Source organism: Berghia stephanieae, chromosome 4 (assembly GCF_034508935.2).
Source record: "Berghia stephanieae isolate SIO BIC M18660-M18661 chromosome 4, UCSD_Bste_1.3, whole genome shotgun sequence".
Classification (NCBI taxonomy): domain Eukaryota; kingdom Metazoa; phylum Mollusca; class Gastropoda; order Nudibranchia; family Aeolidiidae; genus Berghia; species Berghia stephanieae.
In genome coordinates, this window is record NC_088363.1 from 79,984,199 (window position 1) to 80,000,095 (window position 15,897).

Below are 15,897 nucleotides of genomic sequence, written 5' to 3' on the forward strand. Positions count from 1 at the left end.
CCCAAATGAAAAAAAAAAAAAAATACTAGTGTCAGATCATGAATTTTTAAAAAATGAATCAGTGCTAAACAAATGTTGAAAATGCACAAATAAACTCAATTAAACAAAACAAAAAAAGTTATCCCTTTGCAGTTTACCATAGCAACAAAGTTTTCTTTTTGTTGCTGATTCAAAAATGAATAAAAGTGAAATAATACAATGTTGGGAAAATAAAAAGTGAACAAAAAAAAACTTTATTATTGATTCAATGTGAAATTTGACATGGTGGGTAGAAAAAAATGTGAATTGAAAAAAAAAAAAGGAATGATTAAACAACACAAAGGCTTAAAAGACATGAAAAAAATCAAAACAAAATAAAACAATAATAAATTCTTTAAAAATTATGCAGTGTGGGGCAAAATGTGAGAATGAAATTTGATTTTGGGGAATAGGGGAGAGGAGACCGTTAATTGGTCATTGAATATCTCAAACTCAATTTTTTCCCCCCCAATATGGTTTGTTCTATCTTTCACTATACAACACTTTATAGACAGGCAGAAATAAGTGTTGCACTAAAATTGATCAGTGCTTTAGGCTTTCTATAGATGCGTATATATATATATATATATATATATATATATATATATATATATATATATATATATATATAATGTGTACAATCTCAGACACAATCATCACAGTCCTTACAAGTACATACATGACACATTAAAAAATACTTTGGTATTCTTTTGTTATAAATAAGATTAATCTCTTTGAAAAGTCCCCATTCCCAATCCATCACAGGAACAGCTCCATCATTTTCATGTCTTCCCGTTAATATAATGAGAACAAAGGGAGGTAATAGATGCAGAGAAATTGAAACAGAATATCCTCCATCCAATCAGAATCACCTCTCTACTCCATTCTCAAACTCCCTTTCATAGCCTGTCAATTTCTTTCAAATTAGATCACCTTTAGTTTCAGACCCCACTGAGTAAATCAAGAAAGCAGTGAAACCAACGAGACTCCCGTTTAAAACTGAAACCAAAGTTGCTAAACTTTTACTGTTCTTTTGGGGAAAACAGCAAGGTATGATGAGAGGTTGTACAAAAATCTAGCCCAGTCCATAGAGAGCATTTAATTTTCTGGCAAATAAACTAGGTAGAGATAAAGGAAGTTGAAAACAAACTTGACCATCCAATCTACTCCAGTCCAAGGTCACTTGATACACACAGAATCATTTGTCACCCAACCGCTCAGGCATAGGAAAAAGAGTCAGACGGGGACAAATCTTGCTCTTGGTGAAACTCTACAGCACCAATGCTATCTCCACCTCCAGTGTTAAGAACGATAATAGAGGCGGTATCCTTGTTACTTCTGTTTTCTGCTACAACATCCATATCCTCGTCCTTTTCATTGCTGTTTTTCTCTGCCTTTAATAATGAGGAGGTAGAAATGGAGAGTTCACTACCTTCAACACCACTGGCACGACAATTTTTCTTTCTGTTTGAAACCTTACCACCACAAACACTGTCATTTTTATTGACTATAATATTATCATTGATATATTCCTCCTCCTCATCATCACGAATAAACTCTTTTTGTATCAACAAGGCTTTCATTTCAACTCTATTACTTTCCTCCTTGTCTCTCTTCTCTACCCTGGAAGGAAGAGAAGCCATTCCGCTGCCTCCGTCAATTTTAATTGAATGCAAAGATGTTGAAGATAATCCAGTGTCTTCACAGGAAGACATTGCTGCTGATCCTAGCAGTTGGGAACTAGCTTGCTGTGTTTCGTCATCATCCCCTTCCATGTTTTTATGTAGACAAATGAACGGCAGCACAACCTCTGCTGATGTTGCTGCTTCTTCAACACTAGAACTGACTTCTGGGTCTGCTGCAGGCAACCGGGGAGCATTGCGTGCTACTGACTCTTGACTGGCTCCAATCTGTAAGGTGGACAACAGAATTTATACTATATTAACAGTCTAACAACACAATTATTCAAGAGAATGTGAGTTTGAACATCAGCAATCGCAATATTAATTAAAACAACAACAATAATAATATTAATAATAATGATGACGATGATGATGATGATAACGATAATAATAAAAATAATAATAATTTGGTATCACTCAATACAAAAATGACAAACGTTTGTGACTTTGTCAACACTGAAATGCCTCTTCTGCTATTTTACTAGGTTAATTCATCCTTATATGTAGACCTGTAAATGAGCTCTATAAAAATTGACTGAAACTCTTCGACAAACTGAAGATTCAATTATTTTTTTAAAAATAAGGGCATCATTGGAAAGGAGAGTGATAAATACAATATATTAAAATAGTGGAAGTTTGACTGCCATAATTTGATGTAGAAGGAATGCTAAATAAGCATGTCATTCATATAGGTAAAGATGACTTCATCAAAGTCATATTCCTGCCTCTGGAATTCTTTTGACATAGTCAGAAAAACAATCACCATTATCATCTTTAACTTCTAGCCATGACCAATTGAATTTATTCCTCACATCTTTATCGATGCTCGAAAAGTCTGAATTGCGATCCACGAACAGCTCAGACATTGTGAGAACATTAGAATAATGTAGCAATGAGCAAACTTGATTTTCAATCAGTAAATGACAGAAAAAAAAACTTAAATAAATATGACTCCTGGCCAATACACTGAAGTATTATTAAGTAGAAGTGAATTATCAAGAAGAAACTTCGGCAGGCGTAGCGGAAAATTTCAAAGAATCGAAATGAAGGTAAATCGCCACAAAACAGCAAGCTCGCTTGGGCTTGAGCAAAACAATGGCAGAAAACGTCCTGATTTGCACGGGAATTAATTAGGCTACTTACCATTGTTCCTTATAATCAGGTACTCAATCAGTGAAGAAACGGTCGACCAGTTTGTTTACAACGTGAGGCAATCGAAATGTGCTTGTAGCAATCTATCCTAACTTTCGATTTGAAGGTGTCTACATAACGGACTTCTGGCATTCGCAATTTACTTTATCATATTTTTGAGGCTCGCCAGGTAAATGTGGTCAATTTTGGCTTAGATGAAACAGTGAAATTTATCGCTCGGTGGCTCAGTTAAAATTGGCTACAGTTGGGATCACGACGGGTTTGGAAAGTGAAAAAATAATTTAACGAAGGATGTGTGAAAATACCCAGGGAAGTGTTCAGACACGCCTTTTATAAAAAGCGTCGCTTAGTCTTGGCAATATTACATCGTTAATATAAACGGTCCCCATGAGCTATGCGTAGCGCTGTGGAACACTCCTAATTACTTTACGGTCATTCGACTACGATTTGTGAATTCTTTCTTTTTTTTTATTTATTTCTTTCTTTCTTTCCTTTTTTTAAATATTTGAAATTGACAAATTGACTGATTTCAGTTAATTGACTGAGAATTTACAGGTCTATTATGAGAAATTATTTTGATGGTGATGATCATCACTCAGGTTTGTGGACAGGAGTGTTCAAGCATTTTACTCAAAATTCGACAAACTCGGTTCCATGACAATATATTGCAATAAAAGCCTCATCTTTACATTCATTTAAAACTCACTATACTTTTAGGGCAGGTCAATGGAGTGTCCATTCCTTACTGTCTAAGACTTACCTGCATGCCATAGGCAGCTAAAATGTCCATTTTACACATAGGGCATGATCTGTTCTCTTGCAACCAAGGGTCCACACAGCTTTTATGAAAGATGTGTCTAGATTTATAAAAAAGTATTTAAGGAAATAAAAATGAGAAACAAGAGTAATAAAAAATAGTTGCTGCATAATATCAGTGCTGATGGTGACAAAATGTGAAAGAGGAGGAAAATTTTTAACAATTGCCTTTAAGCCCTGTGTTAAGTGCATAACACCAACTTTTAGAGCAATTGGGATGATAAACTATAATTGATAATCTAGCTAACATGGAGAATGGGAGACTGCACCTATTTGTTCACCACACATCAAGTCTCTCAGTGCCAGTACATTTGATTGGGGGAAATGTAATATTTTAAAAGGAGGAAATTCCTCTTCTGACACCAAAATTGCAGATCCGAGGAAAACCATCCCCACTGTAATATAATATGTAGAGCAGTTTGCTCAACTCTCTGAATTTGTTCCTAGCTCCGTCCGTATTGAACTTAAGTGAGTTTAGTCCATAAAATTTGATGCCTCTATCTGTTTTCAAAGGTAGCAAAATGTGGTTTCCACTTTTTATATCATGCACGCTTTTTTTTCTTTTTGCTCTGAACTTTTGAGATACGGGTGTCACATGTGTTTGGTGCATTAAGACTAGTGGATTGTCTATGGGTTGACGGTCAGTTGTGTTATCCTTGAGCCAGATTTGACCATTGTAAATAGTTATTCAATCAGGGCCGTGAGGCACCCGTTTCTATACCTTTAAATGGACATTAGCAGTTGCTTGCTGCCCTTTGAATAGGATGTTAGTCTATCGCAAAGTACATTCCATGAGATCTAATGGATCCAATTACTCAATCATTGCTGGGTGGACAGGAGGGTCAGAAAAAAGATTGACTTTAATTAAACAACTGAGCTATCTGGAGTCCCAGACATCTTCATGATATCCACTGTAATTGACTTAATAGAAGACACTGTTGATGTTTACTTATGCAATTAAAAAGAACAAAAAAAAACTTGATTCAAATTGTGAGAAAATGAATTTCAATGGAACTAAAGCAAATTAACGCATTGTAAAAAACAAGGCGGTAAATTTCCATTAATTTGGACAAATAAGGTCTCCAGAAATTAGATTTAAAAACAACAAAAGTCTAATAATGAGTTATAGGCAATCAGTCGGCACCTTGCATAACCAACTGAAAAAAAAACCAAACAAAACAGATAACATATAGCATAAGAGTCGTGGCTTACGTGCAAGGCAGAATCCGAATCACATCATGAAGCTTGTACTGCTCAATGCAGACAGCACACTGGTCATGATCCCCCTCTAACACCTGTGACGAATATAACAAAAAAAAAAGGTTACGAAATGGGAAGACAAAACTGATCAGAGCAACTCCATATTACATCATTTCCAAGATCGAATTTTGACATCTAAGATTTACACACATGTACTGTAAGAGTCCATTTGGGACAAAATCCGAATTTAAAGATAAATATCTATATTGACCTTAAAATGCATGATTTCCATCCTTTCTTTCTTTTTTTAATTATCTTTACAATGCTTTAGAATTGATAAACTGGTGTTCAGTTTGCTTACAAGTTACACACTATTTAAAATACCAACATTCTACAAAATTTTCATCTAAAATGTTTAACTCGCTGACTACCATTTCCGATAGGTATCGGTAAAATGCAACCTCCCATGATTTCCAATACCAAATCCTGTCTATTTTGTATTTCTCTATTTATTTCTATTAATTTCAAATATGCTTCGGTATCTGTAATCTGTGATTTTTTTTAAATGACAAAAAAGACCAGTAACCAGAACAAATCTCGGTAACCAATAAGTTAATTAGTGCTTATTATAATAAGCGTATTGAATCATCATTGAACTGAACAATCAGTGCTTATAATAAGCGTATTGGATCATCATTGAACTGAACAATCAGTGCTTATGATAAGCGTATTGGACCATCATCGAACTGAACAATCAGTGCTTATGATAAGCGTATTGGATCATTATCAAATGAACAATCAATGCTTATGATAAGTCTGATAAGCATAATGGATCATCATCGATCTGAACAATCAGTGCTTTTAATGTGCGTATTGGATCATCATCGAACTGAACAATTAGTGCTTACAATAAGCGTATTGGATCATCATCGAACTGAACAATTAGTGCTTATAATAAGCATATTTGATCATTATCAAACTGAATAATCAGTGCTTATAATTATGATGAGAGGCATATTGGATCATCACCAAATAGAACTTTTAGTTCTTTAAAAAAGCACATTTGATTATCATCCAATTAAACAATTATTGGTTGTGATAAAAGCATAATGGATCATCATCCAAGTGAATAATCAGTACTTTATGATAATCATAATGGAATGCTTTACAATTGACCAGTACCATCATCCCAAGAACAGGTCTTGATGGTGATGGCCCATTTTACAGTAAAGAAATCATATCTTCAAGAGAGAATTGACAGCTATGTGACTCCCGACAGTGATCCAATAATGAGAACCAAATAAATAATGGGAGAACCGACGCGGCTATGTGGTCTTATTGTATGACACTCGCTTTTGGATTGGAAGGTCCTCGGTTCGACCCACGCTCGACGCATAGTTGAGTCCTTGGAAAAGGCTCTTTACTCACAGTCTCTCACCGTACTCAGGTGTAAAATGAGTACTTGGCCGTTAACAGCGATGTCTCTGTCTAAAAAATATGTAATATCGCCAAACAGGCATCTTGTCACATCCTACATGTTATATGTTGCTGTTGGCAAGGGACCCTTTGTAAAGTGCTTTGAGCACTTTTAATGGGATATTGTGCTATATAAAAGCTCAAACTCAAGCAAAAAAAATGATGGGTAGGTGGGTTGAGAGGGGGGAGGGAGAAAGAGAGAGGCTCACCTTGTCCCCGGATTTGACTGTACTCTGAGGAATTTTTGCAATTGCCTTCTTGGCAGCACATGCCAAACGCCTCTGGAATGAAACAAAAGAAATATTTTTAGAAAGGTGAAAAAAATATATATTTAAAAAAAACAACTTAAAAATATTAAAGATATGGAACCAAACAATTACAAAATCAAAAACAAAAAAAACATTCCTATTCATCAATACCACACTTGATTTTCCACGATTTCATATATTGATTTGGTGTTGGATGTTGTAGTAGTGGTGGTGGTAGGGTTGTTGAGGATGGGGTGGTTGTAGTGTCAATTATGGTATGGATGATGATGATGATGTGGTGGTGGTAGTAGAGGTAGAAGTCTAAGAACGATCTTATGGTTGGTTGCTATAGTGATTGTCCAAAGGATGATGATGATGATGATGATGGTATGATTGTATCATGTGGTAGTGTTGGTAGGAATGAAGATGATGTGGTGGTTGCTCTCGTGGGTGACAAGGATAATGATGTAATAATGTGGTTGCTGTAATGTTATTGGTAGGGATTATGATTAGGTGGTTGTTGTAGTAGTAGTATGTGGTGAGGGAGGGAATCAAGAGAGGCAAGGAGAGGAGAAAGAAGAAGTTTGAGGAGAGGAGAGCAAGGAGGAAAGAGAGGCAGCACTAAACAAATAGTTAAACTACGTGTGCAGCAACTGCAGTGGAGACTGCCATGCGAGGATCGGTCTGCCGAGTCAACAAGACTGATGAGACTAAAACACACATTGTTTCTTGAGATGGAAGGATGGCTTCTAGTTGTAGGATGTATGACGTAGTGGTTGTTGATGAGTATAAAGATGATATTGTTAAATATGCATGTGGTGGTGGTTATTGAAATGTTTTTTTGTTTTGTTTTTTTTTGGTTTAAATTCAAAGAATACTGAAAAAGACGGATTTGTGGTGGTGATGGACAGAGATGAACAACCATTTAGGAGGATTTCCTTATTGGAAGATTCTGCAAAGTACTACGTCATCTTGTATGCACTAAGTACAGCTGGGATTTGTTCAAGACTCAAAACTGTCACTATTTTGTCTGGCAGTTTGTTCCACTCCTTTTAATGATTTGGACAAAATCTTGGTTGGCTATATGTTGTGTTTGATCTATTGATTGCTCAAGCCAAGGAGTAGGCGGTATGAATGCTATGTACCATGCTATGCTATCAACTACATGTTGACAGCTGTGGATTATTGTTTGTTAAAATTTTTAATCTGGCCATGATGGGATTTGTAGGGGGCATACAGCCTGGATTGTTTTCAGTACCTGGCCAATGTAGGTAAGCCAAGCGATGTCTGAGTCAGTGTCATATATATTGGTCATCCAATGGGAAATGAGTCTTTGTACCTTCTAGAGAGTGTTAATGCCATTAACTGTGTACAGGTCCCAATCAAATCCGTTGTACTTCAGGACTGGCCTTATGTGAGTTACATATTTCCTTGCTTGTTTTTAAATTCCTTTCCAGGGAGCCAGGGTCTTTAAGGCTCTGTTTGTGATGGGTCCATCTCATGTCTTAACCGATGGTCACTCCAAGGCATTTGTTTGTTTGTTTTGTTTTTAAGGGTTTTACGGCGCTTGCAACACATTTAGGTTATATCAGCGCCAGTAAAAAGGAAGAAAATGGGATAGTAAAAAGTTCTAGAATTACAATTAAAGCACCCAATAAAAAGTAAGACAAAGGGGAATTGAGAACAATTAGGGATCAGGTGTAGATTCCAAGAGCATACCACCAATGTACTTAGTTTGAAATCACCTTCAAGTCTCATCCAGACACAAGCACAAAATCCAACAAAGAGGAACACACTAAAATGCTTACATTATACATTCAAAATAAAAATAATAATACATAACAGAGAGATGATTTACAAGGAAAAAAATATCATCTCCCAAAACAATAACTGCATTTGACTGTTTCCCTCCCAGCTAGGATTCCGGCCAGTGCCAGGACAAAACCAAGTAATCTCATTCCGAGACAAAGACAGAAAGCATGTTGGATAACAGATATAAGGGAATAGAAGACACAGTATGTACCTCCCTGCCCGCTATGGGAGGTCAGGATCCCCACCCAGTCTCCAAGGCATTTGGTATGGGTGACTGGTTCAAGATTTTGTCAATGGAGAAAGTGGTTGGTTTAATGAATGAACTGGCCTCTGAACATGCTACAACCGAGCATTTTTGCATTTTAGGACATTTGTCAATTATCATCTCAATAGGCAAATTTGTCAAATTAAAGTCTTCTTGGAGGTGTTTATTTGATCTAAGGAAGATGTTATTTTCTTGTGGAAAGCAGTATAGTTGGCAAATAGTCTAAAAATGCATGGTGAAGCGGCAGATCATTAATGTAGATGAGGAAGAGCAACAAGCAGAGTATTGATACCCAAGGAACTGGTTTCAAAATTAATTAAGGTCGATTTTCTCCATTTACAACAACCGACTGTTGCCTGTCCAGCGGAAAAGCTTTAATCCAAGTATAATTTTTCCCCTGAATGCGGTAGTAGAGTTAGTGGACCTGTAAGCTGTCAAATGTCTGTAAAGTCAAGAACAATTAAGTGTACTTAATATCCAATGCCCATTGTTTGGGTTATCTGATTCACTAAATCTAAGAAAGTGTTTTTCATAAGAAAGAATGACCTTGGTAGAATCAATGCTGTAGATGGCGCATTAAATTTTGGTACTCGAAATAGTGCATCATTTTACTACCAATTATGTGTTCTAATAATTTGGAAGGGACACTGGTTAATGTGTTTTTATAATTTGTAAGCTGTCGATTTGACTGTGCTGCACTGTACTTTAGCATGATTCCAATTATAAAAGGTTGCGACCAATTGTTTCAATTTAAATTCTATATTCTATCGGATGAATCTGAAAAAAAAAAAAATTAAATATTTTTAAAAAATGAATTTGCAGGGATTAAAATAATAATGAATATGAACTTCTTTTTTAAAAACAGTGTTAGAAATTCCAGCACCAAATTTATCATGACATAATACTGCATTCATTAGGTCCACATGACTCATATTTCTTTGCTTGCGTATTTGTGACTGCACTTACCGCAAGTCTTTCTTTCGCATGAGAGTAACGGAATCGTTGTATGTAATAGAAAACAAGCCAGGCCAGAGATATTATCATGAGTACCACGAAAGAAATGGAGACAAATAAAACTGATGTTTTGCTGAAGTTGTTATCCTGTGAATGGTCAAAGTGCACTTCTTTCCCAGGTACAGCGTGCAACCTGACATTGGAACCACTGTTGAGGATACTGATAATTTTCTGTCCATCCCCGAAGGTTATGAAGATTGCAATACCATTTTTCTCTGAAACAAATCAACAACAAAGGCTTAAAATTGATATGTATGGATAATCATTATAAAGGAAAAGAACTAATTAATTAAAATAACAATTTAAAAAAAACAACAACAAAGCCTGCAATTTGAAAATGATCCATCTCAATAGAATGAAATCTCAAAGTTCCTCAGCAATGAAAAATAGAGTCATTACAAGAAATTGGTCTGAGAGTTGATTAAAGAAATGCTTTAAATAAAGATAGCATGTTTTAAAAAAAGATTAGATTTATTACATAGGTTGGGCTGTGGATCATGATAGCTCAGTTGATAGAGCACTTGAGTCACATGGAAAGAGATTTTTTTCCACGGCCCACTGTCCCCCTTCCCCCAGTAGTGATTGTGATTGTGATTGGGTAGTTGGGTCTGCTAGATCTGGCAGAAAATACGGTACAAGCGGCTTAAATGGGAACAGCACCGTTACACAGAAATCATGCCAACTAAGCAGGGTTCCAATTAACAGACTCCACGAGTGGCTGTCATAATTGGAACAACCTATCAAAACAACAAATATGTCATATTGTAATTGTAATCATGACACTAGCGTTACTGAACATCCTTTCAGTTGATTATTGACAGTCAAAATTAAAATGTTATCCTCCGTTTTATTTTTTATAACATTTAATATTAAACGTATGTATGTGGACATGATGCTACTAATGAATGAGTAATCATATCTAATGCATTATGAACCCATTATTGTTAATCTCAATAGGGTTATAGTTTTTTTATCTCTTGTAGGTACTTGTAAAGAAAATAGATGTCATATAACGTTCTGAAGGTCTGAAGATTCATTCAATCATGACCAATTTTCAAATACCAGTATTCTATGATTGTATTTTTCGATTTTACATTGTCGTATTGATATAATCTTTCCTTACATTCAAGGTTGTGTAAAACTGTCTGTGAATGATACAATGCAAGGCTATTTGACATGAGATTCTATAATCATAAACTATTGTATAAGGCATTTAAAGGATAATTCCTATATTAAGTCAGTTCAGTAGTGAGATAAGATAAGATTAGATAAGATATCTAGCACATATATGAACTTTAAGTTTATGTAGATGTCTGTGTGGAAAGACAGCTCAGTGGGTTAGCCCACCTTTCTCATAATTTTCTTTTTGCTGCACTGTTTCGAATCTGCTCTCTCGGTTTTTTTTTTTTTGGTTTTTTTTTTAATATGAAATATTTAATAATATTTTTAATTGTTTTTCTTTTTGTTCTGTTTCTATATTGAGCAGGAGTTTTTTAATCAAATTATTTTGTTTTCCCCGATTATCGTTCAATTTTTATTCATATTATATTGTTAAATTTGTTGAAGGTTTTTTGTTTTTTTTCAATATTCTTGATGATGATGATTATTATAATTATCATCATCACCAGTAGTATTAATATTACCATCATCATCATCATCACCACCAGTATTGTTTCTAAAATTTATAATAATAACAATAATAATAATAATTATTATCATCATCACCAGTATTTAATAGTATTAATACTATTAATTATCATTATAGTTATATATTCGGTTTCTAATTCTAAGCATGAATTTTTTTTTGTTTTTAATTTTTAAAAATATATTCTTTATTTGCTCCATGTGTCTGATCGAAATTATTTAGTTATATTTCTCTCTTTCTGTATCGTTGCTTCTTAATGAGTTTTTCTTTTTTCTCCTTTATTGCCTTGATTATTTTGTTTCTGAGCAAGATAGTTTATATATATATATATTGTTCTCTCTAATCATTCGATCGCTCTCTCTGAATTATTTTTGTTGTATTAGTCTATTAATATTTATATCTTTTTTTAGTATGTACTTTTTCAGATCGGAGTGAGGATCAATATTTACAATTTGTAGTATGTTAGGGAGCGTTCACATATTACGTCATCAAAAATTTGCCCTTTTTAGACCCCCCCTCCCTCCCCCAAGTCATCACTTGTCATCATGACCTGACCCCCCCCCCCCCCCCTCCCCCAACAGATGATGACGTCATCTAATTTAATAAAAACTAAAAGATAACTTTAATTTCACAATATTTATTATTCATTTTTCAAACCATAAACATTGATTATCAACGTTTGATAAAACACATTCAGACATTTTATTAATTTCAGAAACTGTTGATAATTTATGTTTTACGATACAATGGGGACATAAAATTTAAATTTGCAAAGATAAAATCTAACAAACATTATTTAAATTAGGCTACTTGGTGCAGGTGCTATTAAAAAAATTTCAGAAAGTGTAATTTAAAATAGTATAGGAGGCGGAAAACGGACAAGACCTGAAATTATCTACTTTGACAGGCCCATTTTTGTCAATTTCCATCTTTTATCTACAAATAAGTATCATATATCATTTTAAAGCTTAAAATATGAGGATTCAGAATTTGTAAAAGTTATGAGCAGGAGACGATTATGTAACTTTAAAAAGTAGGTCGATCAACGGTGACCCCGGTTTACACGGAAAGGCAAAATGAAAAGAAATTTTAACAATCTGAAGTGACAAATGACTCAAAATACATGTACACAGGTCCAATTGTTTCAAATAAATAACAAACAGAATATCTTTGTATTTTGTATTGAAATTAACTTTATTATACAACAAGGGGGATAATTACATGAGACAAATAACGAAAAAAATTTTTTGTAATATTTTTAACTCATTTCAACTTTGAAAAAAAAATGGGTCCTTGTTTTCAATTGTATTGACAAGACGGGTGACAACAACCCAGGAATAGATGTCTGGAGGGTCCTTTTTTACCAATCACACACTCTGCTCTGCACATACGCATAATAAATTGTACCAGTACCGCTATTCCTTGGGAGAACTGCACGGTGAAACTCCCTCTCCTCCAGTACCTGGTATAAAAGCAATATATAAAGACATAGTTGTTGACAAGAGCACTACTTTAAGCATATTTGATTTCCACTGCTTTAAATATATTTGATTACTCTGTTGAGAAAATAAGGCTTATAATTATGCATAAGAAAGGCGTTCTTAAGAACAACAACTCACACTTACAGCTTTTGTTTGCTACATCACAGAGGTTCAAGTGTAAGGATATGAAATAATTTAGCATATGAATCTAATAAAGCGATATATATATATAAATAAGTCTATAATTGCATTTTTCTAGAACATTTTGGCAAGTGTATGGAATTTTTTCCTCTCAACCTGTAATTCAGTACTTAGGTGCTATTACGGATTTTATCCCTATCGGTTAGTAAACTCACAGTTCTGGAGTAAAATCTATCAAGCCTGTGTATCTTGTATTGTAGCTAATCAAAATTTTCATACTGGATAAAATTCTTTTAGATCAGATGTCCAGATGCCATCGCTGCATCCTCCCTGAAAGCAGAGTGAATGTTGTGGTGACACAAAAAATATGAGAAAGAGAGCGAATCAATATATTTAATATAAATTGTTTACAAAATTCAATTGATTAGCAATTTGTGTTCTTAAACAGCTAGAAATGTTCAGATATGTACTTACATTGAAATATTCAGCACATGTTACCAAAGTTTACATTTATGAACTGTATATTCATCACCAATGTCCAAGTTTACACATTTCAGAATTCCTGGTGCCCACGCAGGTGACACCAAACTTTATTTTGCTCAAAAAAACTTTTTCTAAAATTTCAAGTCAAAAATCAAAGTTTAAAACACAAAACCAGAGCAAGATTAATGTCTCCAATCAATTTTCAAACACTTTCTTTCATAATTAATAATAAAATAGGATATTGAAATTTGGTGCACGGGCAGAAATTCGAAGACACGAAATCTCCCATACCCGATTATTCACTCTAAAAACAAATAAAAATGTTAATTTTTTATTTTTTTGTTAATTTTAAAAGTTTCCTGGACCTAATTTTAGTCACATGAACAAATTTGTAGTTAAAAATTTCAAAGATTGCCTAATATATAGAATTAAGTTTCCTTTGTCACATCGGAGACACGAAAATAACGCGATTACATAATATGCAGAAAATAACTTATAAACAAAGATGGAGATAATTTTTTAAATTTTTAAATCATACAAATTGTAGTTAATACATCTAACTTTTGTTAAAAACAAATCATAAAGTTAACTTTAAATGGAAACTGTTGATTCACTTACCTCATTTGATCCATTCTAAAAACGAAAGTAAAACCTTCGTGTCTTCAAAACGCCACTTTTGCTCGGTAAAAAATCCTAAAAAAATATATAGGAGCAAAATTTCGCCACCATTTTGCTACCACAGCTCCAGGAATAGTTGATCTATCAAAAACAGCAACTATAGTCACCAAATATCAATTAGATTTTGATATATTATGTTGCCCATGCAGAAAATGCTTTTCCTGTCATTATTGTGTTTTCCGCCAGGAGGCAAATTATTTTATAGCATATTAGTATTTTAGTGGAATGAATTTCTGTTTCAATTTCCGAACATAAAATTAATTGATTCAAAAATGTTTCTGCCTTGAACCTCTGGCAATGTACTATAAATAGTATCATCAATTTCATCTTCATCGTCATCACTTTCTCCCATTTGCTGTTCTTCTTGTATGCTGCATTTTCGTGAATGGTCTTTCATTGCTGTGATCGAGGAGTGATACAATGAACATTTAGGGCAAGTTCGCATTTTTGAGAAGTGATACCCCTTTCCCATCTTGTTTCTTGAGAGATGGGCAATACTCATCATAGCAATTTATCTTTAGCTGTTTTGAAAGGAACAAACTTTGAAATAGGCTTCCAAATCTTCCATTATTGCCTATCTCCAAACCATCATCACATGAAGCAAGTGGTACAGGTGGTGGCAGAAAACGCTCTGGAAAAAAAGATGAATAGTTAGTACGCCAAGGTTTGCAGCATGAGTTGTCACTGCATTTCACTATTTGCAGCAGATATTGGGATTGACGAATGTGTTTTATCTTCCAATCATCTGTTTCTTGAAATTGAAGTTTGGGTCTTGGATTTTCAGGTGGAGGGATGAATTTTCCAACAACTGGGTATCAATCGGTTTTGATGATTCCATCATTTAATTAATTTTTCACCTTTTTGCTAATTTATTTGGAATGCCATTTTTGAAGCTCTTGCATTTAATAAAATAGGCCTAATTTGCCTATGTTTTGATGACATCATCTTGAGTCTGACCCCCTCCCCTCCCCTCCCCTATGTCAACATTTGGTGGACCCCCCCTCCCCCCCTAGCTGATGACGTAATATTTTTCATACATATTCTGAAAAGTGAATAAAATGTTTAAAAGAGCGGAGATTCAAAAATGTGCCTAACCGTCCATCATCATTGACAGACACTATCTGCGAATAATCGTCCATCATTATTGGAAAATATGTCTGCCAATAATCACAGCGAAATTATAATAATAAAATCACAATAACAATAGGGCTACCCAACGACATGAAAACAATTCAGAAGAAACAGAAAAACTCAGTTGCCAAACGACTTGACAACATCAAACTGTAAAACAAAAACACAACAATAAATATGTTCCCACAATGTGTTTGACATTGACATGTAGCAAGCAATATTTTACCTCTCTGGTCCATAACATCTTCCTCGTAGTTGATGGAAACCTCGGAATTGTAGACAACTACGGCAGACGCATTGTGGAATTTCGTGGCATATCTAACTTTGCGACCAAAATCACAGCCACCCCTTTGAACAAATGCAATCCATTTTTCGGTAGGAATTTTATTTTCATAACTGTCACAGCCTATATGGGTTTTCTTTTTCTTGTCCTGTGATGATACTGCATGTATAAGGATACCTTCCACCTCTTTTTCGATACTTTTTAAACCAAATTTTCCTTTGAATTGATATGATGTTTTTTCCTTCGTTTTCGAATCGATGTAAGAAATCGTGATCTTAGCACGTCTGTACCTCCCTGTTACAGGTACCTTGCTGTGTTCACTTCTAAGGGCATCATCCGCTGATTGAACACAGTGGATGTGAGCTAGGGTTA

General features: G+C 34.5%; 1 protein-coding gene across 1 annotated transcript in view; it reads right to left on the minus strand.

Moving 5' to 3' along the window:
- Window positions 1-217: 217 nt before the first annotated feature.
- LOC144971346 (uncharacterized) overlaps window positions 218-15,897 on the minus strand; it is a 15,963-nt gene continuing 283 nt past the window's right edge. Inside the window, exons 1-6 of the mRNA XM_078912074.1 lie at window positions 15,469-15,897; window positions 9,636-9,898; window positions 6,554-6,625; window positions 4,881-4,963; window positions 3,613-3,709; window positions 218-1,928 (exon numbers count right to left, since the gene is read on the minus strand). The exon at window positions 15,469-15,897 is cut by the window's right edge and continues 283 nt beyond it. Coding sequence (XP_078768200.1) covers window positions 1,236-1,928; window positions 3,613-3,709; window positions 4,881-4,963; window positions 6,554-6,625; window positions 9,636-9,898; window positions 15,469-15,897 — 1,637 coding nt within the window. The 3' untranslated portion in view covers window positions 218-1,235. The remainder of the gene's footprint in view (window positions 1,929-3,612; window positions 3,710-4,880; window positions 4,964-6,553; window positions 6,626-9,635; window positions 9,899-15,468) is intronic.